General features: G+C 45.6%; 1 protein-coding gene across 1 annotated transcript in view; it reads right to left on the bottom strand.

Annotated features, from left to right (window-relative positions):
- Positions 1 to 13,872, bottom strand: part of LOC144768004 (ovostatin-like) — a 249,450-nt gene that overhangs the window by 52,430 nt on the left and 183,148 nt on the right. The window contains exons 26-29 of the mRNA XM_078651396.1: positions 11,920 to 12,079; positions 7,512 to 7,574; positions 4,069 to 4,228; positions 1,950 to 2,158 (exon numbers count right to left, since the gene is read on the bottom strand). Coding sequence (XP_078507522.1) covers positions 1,950 to 2,158; positions 4,069 to 4,228; positions 7,512 to 7,574; positions 11,920 to 12,079 — 592 coding nt within the window. The remainder of the gene's footprint in view (positions 1 to 1,949; positions 2,159 to 4,068; positions 4,229 to 7,511; positions 7,575 to 11,919; positions 12,080 to 13,872) is intronic.

Raw genomic sequence — 13,872 nt, 5'->3', positions numbered from 1 at the left:
GCCACCACCGAGGAAGGCTGCGGGGCCGCACCAGATCTCTGCGCCGGCCAGCCGCGAATCAGCGCCGGCCATCGTCGCCGGGCACAGCCAGCAACATTCTGTTCCCAACGGTGTCCGGGGGCCTCCAGAAGGAATCAGCAGCGTCTGGAGTGCCTCTACATATCGTAAAATGTATATTAAAAGGCCCGGTCGGCAGAGCTTCAAGCAGAGGCGGCCATCTTGGTCGCCTCCGTGGCCATGCCCCTACTAGGGATTTATAACTTAAATACATATGCCAACTGGCTGTAAGCCAATTTTATAATGTTTTAGGGAATGATAATTAGAACTTTATCGCTTATTAGCAGAGTCCTAAGTCCAACAAAAATGTATTTAGCAAAGTAGGAGGAGCTGACATGTCTAACACTAAGCAATCTACCAAAAGGCTGTTTTATCACACAATTCTGAAGTCACTCTGTATGTCCCTCAAAGTGTTGAGTTTCTATTGCTTACTTTCAATGATTGTTCTGAATTGCAGAAATGTGGATCTGAATTAGAGAAACAGGCGTTGACAGAAGGGAGCTGTAAATGGGACTATGTTGGAGTGGCTGGAGTGTGGAGCGACAGCACCAGGTGATGGGCTGCCTCTCAATTTCTCCTCCCCAACGTCACCTAATTATATGATTGTATCGTACATATCAAAAGAGATTGGTTTGCTACATTAGTCTCTTTTGTTTCTCATAGTATTGCCATCCAATGCCACTTGTCAAGGCCACAACATTGGAAAAGGGATCAAAACCACCCCTCCTGGCCACTCTCCTACATGGGGCATTTGTCCATTTAGAAACTGATTTCATTCAAATGCTATTCCTTTTCTTAAGTGTTGGTAATAGTCTGTATGGCTACTCTTTGTTTCGAATCGAGCAGATGATATTATAGTTGCAAAAGGCTAATCAGGGATTTGATATGGATGTATGTCACTACAACGCATGCTTTTACAACGCATGCCAGTATGACGCAGGTTTTACAACGCAAGTCGTTACAACGACTTGCGTTGGGGGGCACTGGATAGTGAATAGTTTAATTTACTATTCCAACTCCAGTCCCCGTGGATAGTGGGGAAGGTTTTGGATAATAATTAAACTATTCCCTATCCTAGAGCGCCCTCCAGCGCAATTCGTTGTAATAACTTGCGTTGTAAAAGTTGCGTTGTAATGGTAGTGCGTTGTAAAAGTTGCGTTGTAAAGGATGTTTCCCATTTTATACATAGGTTCAGGTTTTTGGGAATAGGGTGCGACAGCGGCTCCCACTTTGTATCATCAGCATTTGTGGAACACTACAATTATCTAGGGATTAATCACTTCCAATGTGCAGCACCCCCACTCCACCAAGTCATCAAGAAAGTAGAAGCCTTTAAATTCAACCCAATAAACAAGATCACAAGGATCCGGCCTTAAACACATCACATGTGTCCTGATGTGTTACACCTGGCACTCTGGTCAGTAGCAGCCAGTCCTACCCAGAAAACCAAGCTATGCGATAATCATGGGACATCCAATGCTGCTCCTGGCTATTCCCCAGGTTCACCTGCATTACTTGATTGGCAACTACATGATCACATAGCATTTCAGTATTGCAAACAATTTATGGGCTGTCTTTGCAGTTTCCATCCAGGTCCAAGCTTCCTTACCTGCATGTCACAACTGGTTTTGGATAATAATTAAACTATTCCCTATCCTAGAGCGCCCTCCAGGGCAATTCGTTGTAATAACTTGCGTTGTAAAAGTTGCGTTGTAATGGTAGTGCGTTGTAAAAGTTGCGTTGTAAAGGATGTTTCCCATTTTATACATAGGTTCAGGTTTTTTGGAATAGGGAGCGACAGCAGAGGTTAGTTAATGAATAAAAAAAATAAAAAAATAAAAATAAAAAAGAGCTAGAGGACAGTTAATGAGGTTACGTTAATTGATTTTTACCTGGGAAGAGCAAAATCCACCATGACTGTTCATCTGTTTCCCCAAGAAGCGCATTATCGGAAGCAATTTAGCTGAATCTGCACCAGAGCGGATAAGGCATAACGCATAGTAGGCGGTCTGCAAGTTGGTCACAGAATTGCAGTTCCATGGGAAGAATAGGGTGCTACCGGATGTCTGATCGTTGGGGTCCTGCAGAAACAGTCCTTCTTCTGGAAAAGAAAGACAAAGTCTGAGCACTTCCAAGCTGCCAATCCAACCACTTCAATGACCCCTAACCTCCTCACCTGCATAGACTACTTGGTGGTAGAGAGGACCTCTAGCCCTGGGACATCAAAAGCTCATTCTTAGGCCATTGTCCACCCACTGATGCATCACCCGTAACATGCTGACAACCATCTCAAACATGAGTTTCAGTTCAATGTACTGTCAAGCTGCTTCTTGAGTGTGGTTTTCCCTTTTCGGACATCAGCCAGCTAACTAGGCAATAGCTTATCCCTTAGCTACAGAACGATAATCTTCTGCCGGAGGTCACCACAAACTCTCAATTCCAGTTCCTTCTTTTCTCCACTGACTGCTAGCTGGCAATCAAATCTGCTTAAAATCTTTTGGTGCGCTAGGCATACTACTGAAAAGCTTGTCCACTGTTTGTCTTAGTGCCCTGCCCTGCCGCCTTAACGGTTCTAGTTAAAGCGCTTCGAGGCCTCAGGGTAGTTACGCGCTATATAAGTTTAATTTTCATTTCATTCATTTCATTCTTATCCAATTGTCATCACTGTACCCAGAGCCAGACTTAAAATTTGTTACAGAGACTTTTCTGGTGTGCAGCCAGCGACTCTAGATGTCACGATTTGTTGGAAGAGCCTTGTCTGGGGGAAGCTGCACTCTAGAAATCTCTGCCTTGTAAACATCACTGCTTGCAACCACAATCACCAGCTCAAAGGGACTAAACATGGAATACTGTTAAACCACATTGTTGCACTTCCTTTCGTCCCTCCTGTCAAATTCCTCCCGCATCCCCCCTCTATTTATGTCTCTCCTTCTCTCCTCCCTCAATGTATTGAGACTGAACTTTTTTGTCTGATGCTCGATGGATCTACCTGGTTTAGCTATAGGGGAGATGGGCCGTGGATTCCCTCCTTGGTCGTCATCTACCCAGTCGGTCTTCAGACAGACTTCTTTTCGTCTCTCCTTATTGTCTCTTCCCTTATCCTCCCTTTCTCACCTCCCCTGCCCCCTCCACTACTTTTCTCTCTCCATTCTCTCCTCTCCTAATTGTATTGCCTATTTTCTGGGATTTATTGTGTAATTGTTGAACTTTTTCTGTTACATTGTTGAATCTCATGTAAAGCGCTCCGATACCTCCGGGTCTAGCCAGCGCTATATAAAACTCTTTAAATAAATAAATGGAACTTTAGACCTATTGCTGAAGGGTTCCTCAAATGCCTCTCCGGCAGCCATGTCAAGCACTCAGACCCTCTCCCGCCTTCAAAATTTACCACCTGCTCCATGAAAGGAATCACACCTGCCCTGAAGGGAACCCAAAACACTCCGAACGAAGCATCTGATCAGGTATCCCTCAGGAGCTACTCATTTGGCTTGGCATCACACTGTAAATATGACAAGCATGGGCAGCATTGCCCTTGGCGGCCTGGTCTGTCTCTGGGGGGGCACCCACATTAACCTCATCGCTGCGGCGCGAATTCCGCTGCAGTGCTGAACATTCCGATCGTGGGCGTTGTCATGATGGCTCCCGGCCATCATCAGCACACGCCCACCATGACTCATGACGGCCGGGAGCCGTCATCAGCACACACCCACCATGACTCATGACGGCCGGGAGCCGTCATCAGCACCGGCCTACCGTGACTCATGACGGCCAGGAGCCGTCATCAGCACACACCCACCGTGACTCATGACGGCAGGGAGCCGTCATGAGCATGGAAGAGGTTAAGCAACACCTGAAGCCCACGTCTGAGGCCTCGGTCGAGAGGAACGCAGAACCCCAGCCGCCACCTCTGCTAAGCATCGAAGCTGCTTTGACAAACACTGAGCGAAGATGACCACCACCGTGTACACCTGGTGGACCCCATCCCACAAGACCCCTTAGCCCATAACAAACCGCCAGTGTTCTCAAAGGCTTTCAGCTTCTCCAGGAGGCGACTTGCAGGTTCTGTTTTGTTCGCCAAGATAAATGCATAACACGTCATGACCATCTCGAGGGGCTTCGCCATACTTTCCACCTGAGCGCCCAAGTAGTCCAGGACTCTATTGACAACTGACTGCAAAATCAATTGGGAGAAAGAAGCAATGAGGATTTGAATGCTGACCTGTTCTCAAGTTTTACTTATCCATGCAAAGGTATGTTTGCATCTCTACAGGTAACAAGAGTGCATCATAGTTACATCATACAACTCTAAATATTACCACATAGACCAGAGCCGAAAATCTTATTGAAAGGTAGGTAGTGGAAAGATAGGGTGGGGGTTAACTGAACCTACTGCCATCTATTGTGGGACATCAGCAAGCAACCAGCACGTCCGACAATGCAACAATCTGTGCCCACCTGCAGGGCTCCTTGCACACACGCGCATGCGCGCACACACGGGGCCCCGGGGAAGCACACCTGCAGATTTCCTTGCACACTCGGGCACAAACACACAAATATTCCCGTGTGCGCACAGGCACTCACGCGTGTTCACACACACAGTGCACACAGGGACCTCTCCTGAGCTAGGCCAGTGCTTAATTTGAGCCGGTGCTTTCTGGTGCTCAGCACCGGCACTTAGTTGGTTTCCGGTACTCGGCACCAGCACTGAATTATCAACACCATACTTAGAACAGTCCACCACATGGTGGTGCTGCTAGTCTAATTTAGAGATGAGAAGAACAACAGTAGTTTAGGACTACAATATACATCAAAATTGCCAATACCTGCCTCCCAAGCCATTCCTTTAGCTTTGGGGAACTTAAATATTCGGAACTGTCGCATTTACATGCGAGAGAGATGGTTAGTAGTTGTTTTGGCAGCGATGACAAGGGCGATGGGTGGTGCAAGCTGCATTGGCCTCCTGGTCAGAGCCCTGGCATTTAATATTTTACAAATTAAGCACTACTAGGGACTAGCTTCGGGGGGGAGGGGGTCGACTCTTCAGAGCCAGGGACATAGCTTCAGGGGGGCCGGGGAGTGTTCAGGGTTTTACACCCCCCTAACAAATGTATTGTTTTAAATAAATAGTTGGGTACGGATGCTTTCAGCCGGGTAACGAGATGTCAGCCGGATTTCAGCAGGAATTTTTACATTCACAAACAAAAGCGCTGTTCTGTAAGTCCTCCAAAATATTGGTTATTTTACAAAATATTGTTTTCTTTCTATCAATCCGCACTCCTCTCCTTTTCCACTGCCCCTTAAGCCCCTTTCATGCACTCTGCTTATTGTATAATGTATTTTAAAATTATTTGGCAGCCTGATTGTCGGAAAATCTGAAGCCCCCCCCACCCCCCATCTTACTGACCAAGCTACGCCCCTGTTCAGAGCCACTGCTTAGCTAAAATCAGTAGATATGCCAAATCGACCCTCAAACAGGGTGAGAAATAGCAACAGAAACACGTGAATATTTAGAGCTCGGTGTCCAACGTGGGTGCAGGAGGGTCATCTGTAGTCCAGATGTTCAATATACTCATTTAAGATAAATTTACACACACATAACATAACGAGTATTTTTAAAGCGCACGTTCACCCAAGGGTACCTTGATGCTGCATGTCAGATGTTTATTGTTACCCAACTCAACGGTACTCATGTTATCGACCTCAGAAGGATGAACAGCTGAGCACACACAATACATCTGAATGCAAACTCTTTGCACAGCCTGTGGAAATCTTGAAAATATTTTCTGTATCTGGACCTTCGTTGGAAACAACTGCATAGCTCCCATCACCACCGCGCTCCTTACCTACCTGCTGCATGCCAGTGCGGTCTATGCCAGTGCAACAGCGTTTTTAGAGGCCCTGGGGCAGATTTACAAGCCACTTGCGCCACTTTTGCGTCACTTTTCCCATATTAAAAGTGACGCAAAAGTGGCGCTAGGGGCTTGTAAATCTGCCTCCCTGTGTTTATCTTTCATACGTTTCGCCCAGTTCACTATGCTTTTTTGTGAATGCAGGTTCCACTTTCATAGACAAACCGCCTTTTTTTCAAGGTCTGGCCAAGAGACAAATGTAGCTGGGTTGCCAGCATCATGTAATACATCAATAAAAATATATATTCATAGAGAGGTATGGGTTAGCGCTCTTCAAACATTGGTCTGTTCCACTGCCACTCACATTTTGACCCGCCTAGGCCAGCATACTGCTTCAAGCAGTGGGTCAGCCCACTTCATTCACTAACAGCTAGATTCATCAAAGACCCGTTTTGCGAGTCTTTAATAGCGATTCATAAGGAATCGCTATTAAGGACTTTCAAAACGGGATTCATGTAGGAATCGCTAAATAAATTGCGATTCCTACACATTCCTTATTTGCGATTAGCAAATTGCTAATCGCAAATAAGGAATAACTCCCCGTTCATTCCTATGGGCCTACAGGCCCATAGGAATGAATGGGGAGTTATTCCTTATTTGCGATTAGCAAATTGCTAATCGCAAATAAGGAATAACTCCTCGTTAATTCCTATGGGCCTACAGGCCCATAGGAATGAATGGGGAGTTATTCCTTATTTGCGATTAGCAATTTGCTAATCTCAAATAAGGATGCGATTTCAAGGGTGCAGGGGTGTCCAAAGGACACCCCGTAGCACCCCATAAATGTGAATTTACACTGATGTTGTGCACACACATGTCCAAAGGACATGTGTGTGTGTAACATGCAACTTAGAAAAATGCATTTAAATGCATTTTTCTAAGTTTTTGCTATTTACCACGAGGCTTTGACTTTGTGGTAAATAGCGGTCCTAAATTGCGATTTCGCAATTTCAAAATGTTTCATGAATTGCATTTAAGGAATCTCAAATAGAGATTCCTTAAATGCAATTCCTCGCAAATGTGAGAATTCTTTATTAGCGAATTTTGCATTTGGGATGATGAATCCCAAATGCAAAAATTGCACTCGCAAAGGGCCAGATTCTCAGAAAGCGTTTTTTTAAGGCCCTTGCACCATTTAAAAATAACCATCATACCTCCGTTCCATATACAGATTTATTGGCTTGGCAAATGCTTGTCACTACTTTTAATCAATCTACATTATTCATAAAGACTCGTTACAAGCCACCAGATCCATGGTGAGATTTGCCAGCCCCAAATAGCAGCACACTTTACTGCACCGCAAAGAGAAGCACTCAGTGCTTTAAATGGGAAGGTGCTGTCCGGTACTGAGCACCTGAACTTCATGCTTCAGAAGAACTTTATGCATTGGGGCATAGTGGGGTTCCGAGCTCAGCGGATGCGCTCACTGGGGTACAGTGAGGTGCATTCCCGAGAACCCTCCTGGAATACGCCGGGGTGATGTATGTCTGTGCTCATCGGACACTGTGCATCGGCCAGTCGCGACAGGAGGACACGGCTACTCACCGAACTGTCGGCTGAATATTCAAATATAGAAATTATAACAAATGCAGAAATGGTGGCATTACTCTGTGGAGAAAAAAAAACACAGGATTAGAAATGAAAAGAAGGCAGGGGCATGAGAGAGAGAGAGGGAGAGAGAGAGAGAGAGAGAGAGAGAGAGAGAGAGCCAGAGAGAGAGGGAGGGAGGGAGGGAGAGAGAGAGAGAGAGAGAAGGAAAGAGAGGGAGAGAGGGAGAGAGAGAGAGAAGGAGAGAGAGGGAAAGAGGGAGAAAGGGAGAGAGAGAGAGAAGGAGAGAGAGGGAGAGAGAGAGAGAGAGAGAGAGAGAGAAGGAGAGAGAGGGAGAGAGGGAGAGAGAGAGAGAGAGAGAAGGAGAGAGAGAGAGAGAGAGAGAGAGAAAGAGAGAGGGGGAGGCAGAGAGAGAGGGAGGGAGGGAGGGAGAGAGAGAGAGAGAGAGAAGGAAAGAGAGGGAGAGAGGGAGAGAGAGAGAGAAGGAGAGAGAGGGAAAGAGGGAGAAAGGGAGAGAGAGAGAGAAGGAGAGAGAGGGAGAGAGGGAGAGAGAGAGAGAGAGAGAGAAGGAGAGAGAGGGAGAGAGGGAGAGAGAGAGAGAGAAGGAGAGAGAGAGAGAGAGAGAGAGAGAGAGAGAAAACACAGGATTAGATATGAAATGAAGGCAGGGGCATGAGAGAGAGGGAGAGGCAGAGAGAGAGGTAGGGAGGGAGAGAGAGCGAGAGGGAGAGAGGGAGAGAGAGAGAGAGAAGAAGAGAGAGGGAGAGAGGGAGAGAGAGAGAGAGAGAGAGAGAGAAGGAGAGAGAGGGAGAGAGGGAGAGAGAGAGAGAGAGAGAGAGAGAGAGAGAGAGAGAGAGAGAGAGAGACCGATCCCTGTTACTGCTTTTGTGACCCTTGGCCTCTGAGGTGGAAAATCAGTGGCAGGACCCGGGGCAGCTTGTCCTTATGGATGTCATTTAGGGCCCCGCTTGCTTTGCTTTCTGTGAATTTTTATTACACTAATCGTGAAAAATTTATATATTATTGTGCAATAAAAATTGGAGTACAGTTAGCCGGATTATGACCCTCCGTGGCAGCTGAGCTGAGTAAAAAGTGCTTTTAAATGTAAGGTGCGTGGGCATGCCCGTGAGTGAGAGTGTGTTCATGTGAGAGACAGTGTCTATGTGCGTTTGTACGCATGTGTGTGAGTGGAAGTGGAGGTCAAATGGCAAACGATGTCACTTCCGCTACCCCAGGCATTTTGGTGAATGGACGTCCATAGGACAGAGAGGGGGAGAATAAGGGTGGACAGCAGATAGAGTTTCACTGAAATCGACAGATGGGCAGAGGTAAAAAGTGAGTGTGTCTGTATCTGTGTATATGAAAGCGTGAGAATTGAGAAACAGGAAGAGAGGTCTAGACATAGGTAAAGAGACGGGCAGAGTGACAGAAAGGGGAATAGAGAGGCACAGAGTGTAAAAGGGAGGGTCACATTTATTGCCCCTAGCAGGGCACAAAATGAAATATGCCAAGTTCAAAAGTTTTTCTCAAGGAAAAGAAGAGGGCACTCAAGGTGATAGGGTGCTACATAGTACCATCATGGCAACAGGACCCCCCCCATCTTAGCATGCATCCCGCAAATAAATACACGCCACACAAGTATTAACTTGGGAAAAACTGCTGCAGGTTTATTACATATAACGTTATGTAATCTTGTGGGTTAGCTTACGGGCGATCCAAGGGCCGGAAGTATTCTCGCCACCTGCCCGCCTGATGAGCCAAGCAGCACCGTGGCGAACCACCTATGTACTGCCTTCTGGTAATCCCCTTCCAGGATCACATGACCATTGGTCCCTTAGACTCACGCCCCTTTCGGGGCGGAGTGTAGAGGGCTGCCCTCCTGAGTGGCCCCCTACGGTGGCCTCGGGCAGCCGCAGTCTATTTAATTTGTGCTAGGTACTTCATAAGAACAGCTGCCAAGTTTCCCAGGTCCATGCGTGATGGCTTGTTTGAGTCCAAGTTATTTTTTTAGATTCTGGGGCTGGTACAGTCCTGGTTTCGTAATGGAATAAACATGAATATACGCCCTAGAATTCAAGTAGAGCACCTGGACTGAAGCTTTTCATCAAGCATGGACCTGGGAAACTTGGAGGGGCTGCATAAGAAAGGCCAGTGCATTTAAAATTCCAGGCAGTCTTGATCCCAGTGCACAAGTGTCCTTTCTTGCCTTTATTTTTGAAGCACACAGAAAACATCCTTTCATGCACACATATGCTCCCTTTTTCTGTGGCTGTCTAGAGGGAACGCACAAAGCCCAGCTGCCACCTACCCAGATGTGTATTCAGAGACAGGAAAAGGCACAGAATGGTTAAAGTAAGAAACTGCAAACTTTCTAAAAGTGCTACAGCAACAAATGATGGACAAAATGCTGAATAAATCAAACATTCACCCCCCAGCTAGGTTACTTGTTTCTGTTACAGGGAGGACCTGGCCTGGAAGTTCTGGCATGATTGTTCCTATGGGGGGCATGGAAAACAAAAATGATAGATTCAATCCAGATCTGCAACTGGGGTGAATGTTTGATTTGTTCAGCATTCCGTCCATCATCTGTTCTTTTTTAATGTGTTGCCTTAAGTGGGAAGAATATGCCCAGGCGTGGGTCCCGTGCTTGTTACACCACTAGATTCGAGCTAATCTGGCTGATGAGGGGTGATACTCCGAAACCAGCCCCAGGATGCCTGTTTCAGGTCCAGGGAGGACTTGCATGTCAGATCGGGCGGGACTGTTCCCATGGGGAGCAGGGACATGACTGATTTGCATATGGCTGGGTCTAAACTAGAATTGTGTGGCATGCAAAAACATGGAGTCAACCCATATCTGTGACTGGGGGTGAATGTTTAATTTGTTCAGCATTCTGTCCATCATATGCTCTTTTTAACTTTCCAAAAGTGGCATTTTTAGACTTCCAATTTAAAATCCGACTTCACTATAAGATGTGATTTTAAATTGTGAGTCGAGAGACACCAAACTCGAAATTCCTATCTTGACCAATTGAAATGACACTTGTAAGATGTAAAAAGGCAATCCCAATGCTAACCAATGGGACAGATAGGCCTTGCAGTAGTGAAAAATGAATGTAATCATTTTTCACTACCAGGAAATGTAAAACTTAAAAGTACATGCCCAACTTTTTTAATACAGTGCATACTGCCCTTAGGGCTTTTCAGAGCCTATCTTAGGGGTGGCTTTTATGTATTAAAAAGGAATATTCAGGCCTGGCAAGAGGTTTTACTCGCCAGGTCGACATGGCAGTGTGGTACTACACATTCAGGCTCTGCAGTGGCAGGCATGTGGCATGGTTAAAGGACTACTTATGTGGATGGCACAATCAGTGCTGCAGGCCCCCTAATAGCATCGAATTTACATGCCTGGGGCACATGTAGTGCACTTTACTATGGATCTATAAGTAATTTAAATCTACCAATGGAGTTTGAGTAAATGTTACCATGTTTTAGGGAGCAATCACATGCACTTTAGCAATGGTTAGCCGGGGTAAAGTGCTCAGAGTCCTAAAGCCACCAAAAGTGAGATCAGAAAAATGGAGGAGGTAGGTAAAAAATCCTGGGGGGAAGACCACCTTAAGGCTGTCCAATCTAGCAACCACATTACTGATCTCATGCTTTATTATTCATACTAAGGGTACACGATGCCTTTATTCAGCAGGATACTGATCTGGCGCTTTAGTCTTCATGCAAAAGAATGTGATTCAACATCATGGTAGTCTGGTGGTCTGGAAGTGTATTCCTCATACAGAGGGCCAGGATGCCTTTAAACTACCACCACTGCCTCATGGTGCATATCCTTCATACACAGGGCCAGGAAGCCTTTAAACTACCACCACTGCCTCATGGTGCATATTCTTCATACACAGGCCAAGGAAGCCTTTATTCACCAATGTACTGGTCTGGTGGTTTATTCATACAAAAGGCGTGGTGCTTTTTTCACCCCTTATGTTCTTCTTACAAAATATTCTAATGCTATTATTCATGATAGGACAAAGCAGAAATATTCATCCAGAGAGTCCTGATGTCTGTAGCCTCAATGCCAGCCCATGACGCCTTCTGTAATGGTGTTAGTCTGTATATGAGCTAGTGTAAGACCCTTACTCACCACCCCACACATAAGTCAATATCTAGACTAGACAAATGTATGTGGAGGATGCATTAATCATGCAGATATTTTCATTTAGTTCTTTTAACCATACAAGATGATATGTTCTGGGCATTTATTTAAAGATGCAATATACAAAGGAATTTCTACCTTCTACAACATCTATTCTGAGATCATTTCTCACCAGGCACTGTGACATGGTGGGAGAAGTAAGCAGGATGACCCCCACTGAGGTCCTAATGCACCGCACACTCACCTCCAGAATCTTGTTGTAGCTGTTGCCATCGGTGAGGAAGGCACCAGAGAGTGGGTCCTGCTGTGATATGATCCAGTTATACAATTGGTTAAGACTGCCTGGTTCCACAAAAGTATACTCCTTGGCTTTATTCAAAGTGACCAGCCCCAAACAGGTCAGCCTGAAAGAGTAGAGGGTCCGACATGTATTATTTGCAAACCATGCCTGGTGTTCTTTCTTTCGCAAAATTTCGCAAAAAGCATGCACTCACTGAGGTACCCCCCACCCCCAGTGTGTATTCTTCATAAGTTTCCACACCTCTGAAGAGCTCATACATTCAGTGAGATGTCTCCAAGTGTGCCTTCTACATGAGTTTCCACACTTCTGAAGACCTCGTACATTCAGTGAGATGTCTCCAAGTGTGTATTCTCCATGAGTTTCCACACCTCCGAAGACCTCATACATTCAGTGAGAAGTCACCAAGTGTGTATTCTACATGAGTTTCCACACCTCTGAAGACCTCATGCATTTAGTGAGATGTTTCAAGTGTGCATTCTACATGAGTTTCCACTCCTCTGAAGATCTTATGAATTCAGTGAGATGTCTCCAAGTGTGTATTCTACATGAGTTTCCACACCTCCGAAGAGCTCATACATTCAGTGAGATGTCTCCAAGTGTGTATTCTACATGAGTTGCCACACCTCTTTTGATCTCATGCATTCAGTGAGATGTCACCAAGTGTGTATTCTACATGAGTTACCACTCCTCTGAAGATCTTATGAATTCAGTGAGATGTCTCCAAGTGTGCATTCTACTTGAGTTTCCACTCCTCTGAAGACCTCATGCATTCAGTGAGATGTCTCCAAGTGTGTATTCTCCATGAGTTTCCACTCCTCTGAAGACCTCATACATTCAGTGAGATGTCTCCAAGTGTGTATTCTACATGAGTTTCCACAATTCTTTTCATCTCATGCATTCAGTGAGATGTCTCTAAGTGTGTATTCTACATGAGTTTTTGCACCCCTGAAGACCCCATACATTCAGTGAGATGTCACCAAGTGTGTATTCTACATGAGTTTCCACACCTCTGAAGACCTCATGCATTTAGTGAGATGTTTCAAGTGTGCATTCTACATGAGTTTCCACACTTCTGAAGTCCTCATGCATTCAGTGAGGTGTTTCAAGTGTGCATTCTACATGAGTTTCCACAACTCTTTTCTTCTCATGCATTCAGTGAGAGGTCTCCAAGTGTGTATTCTCCATGAGTTTCCACTCCTCTGAAGCCCTCATACATTCAGTGAGGTGTCTCCAAGTGTGTATTCTCTATGAGGCTCCGCACCTCAGAGATGTCTCACTGAATGCATGAGGTATTCAAAGTGTGTATTCTCCGTGTGTTTACACACCTCTGAAGAGCTCATGCATTCAGTGAGATGTCTCCAAGTGTGCATTCTACATGAGTTTCCACTCCCTTGAAGCCCTCATACATTCAGTGAGGTGTCTCCAAGTGTGTATTCTCTATGAGGCTCCGCACCTCAGAGATGTCTCACTGAATGCATGAGGTATTCAAAGTGTGTATTCTCCGTGTGTTTACACACCTCTGAAGAGCTCATACATTCGGTGAGATGTCTCCAAGTGTGCATTCTACATGAGTTTCCACAACTCTTTTCATCTCATGCATTCAGTGAGAGGTCTCCAAGTGTGTATTCTCCATGAGTTTCCACTCCTCTGAAGCCCTCATACATTCAGTGAGTTGTCTCCAAGTGTGTATTCTCTATGAGTTTCCACTCCTCCGAAGAGCTCATACATTTAGTGAGATGTCTCAAGTGTGAATTCTACATGAGTTTCCACTCCCCTGAAGACCTCATGCATTCAGTGAGATGTCTCCAAGTGTGTATTCTACACGAGTTTCCACTCCCCTGAAGCCCTCATACATTCAGTGAGATGTCTCCAAGTGTGTATTCTACATGAGTTTCC

Source organism: Lissotriton helveticus, chromosome 7 (genome assembly GCF_964261635.1).
Source record: "Lissotriton helveticus chromosome 7, aLisHel1.1, whole genome shotgun sequence".
Lineage (NCBI taxonomy): Eukaryota > Metazoa > Chordata > Amphibia > Caudata > Salamandridae > Lissotriton > Lissotriton helveticus.
The sequence above is the reverse complement of the archived record's forward strand: the minus strand, read 5'-3'. Positions and strand labels throughout refer to the sequence as shown.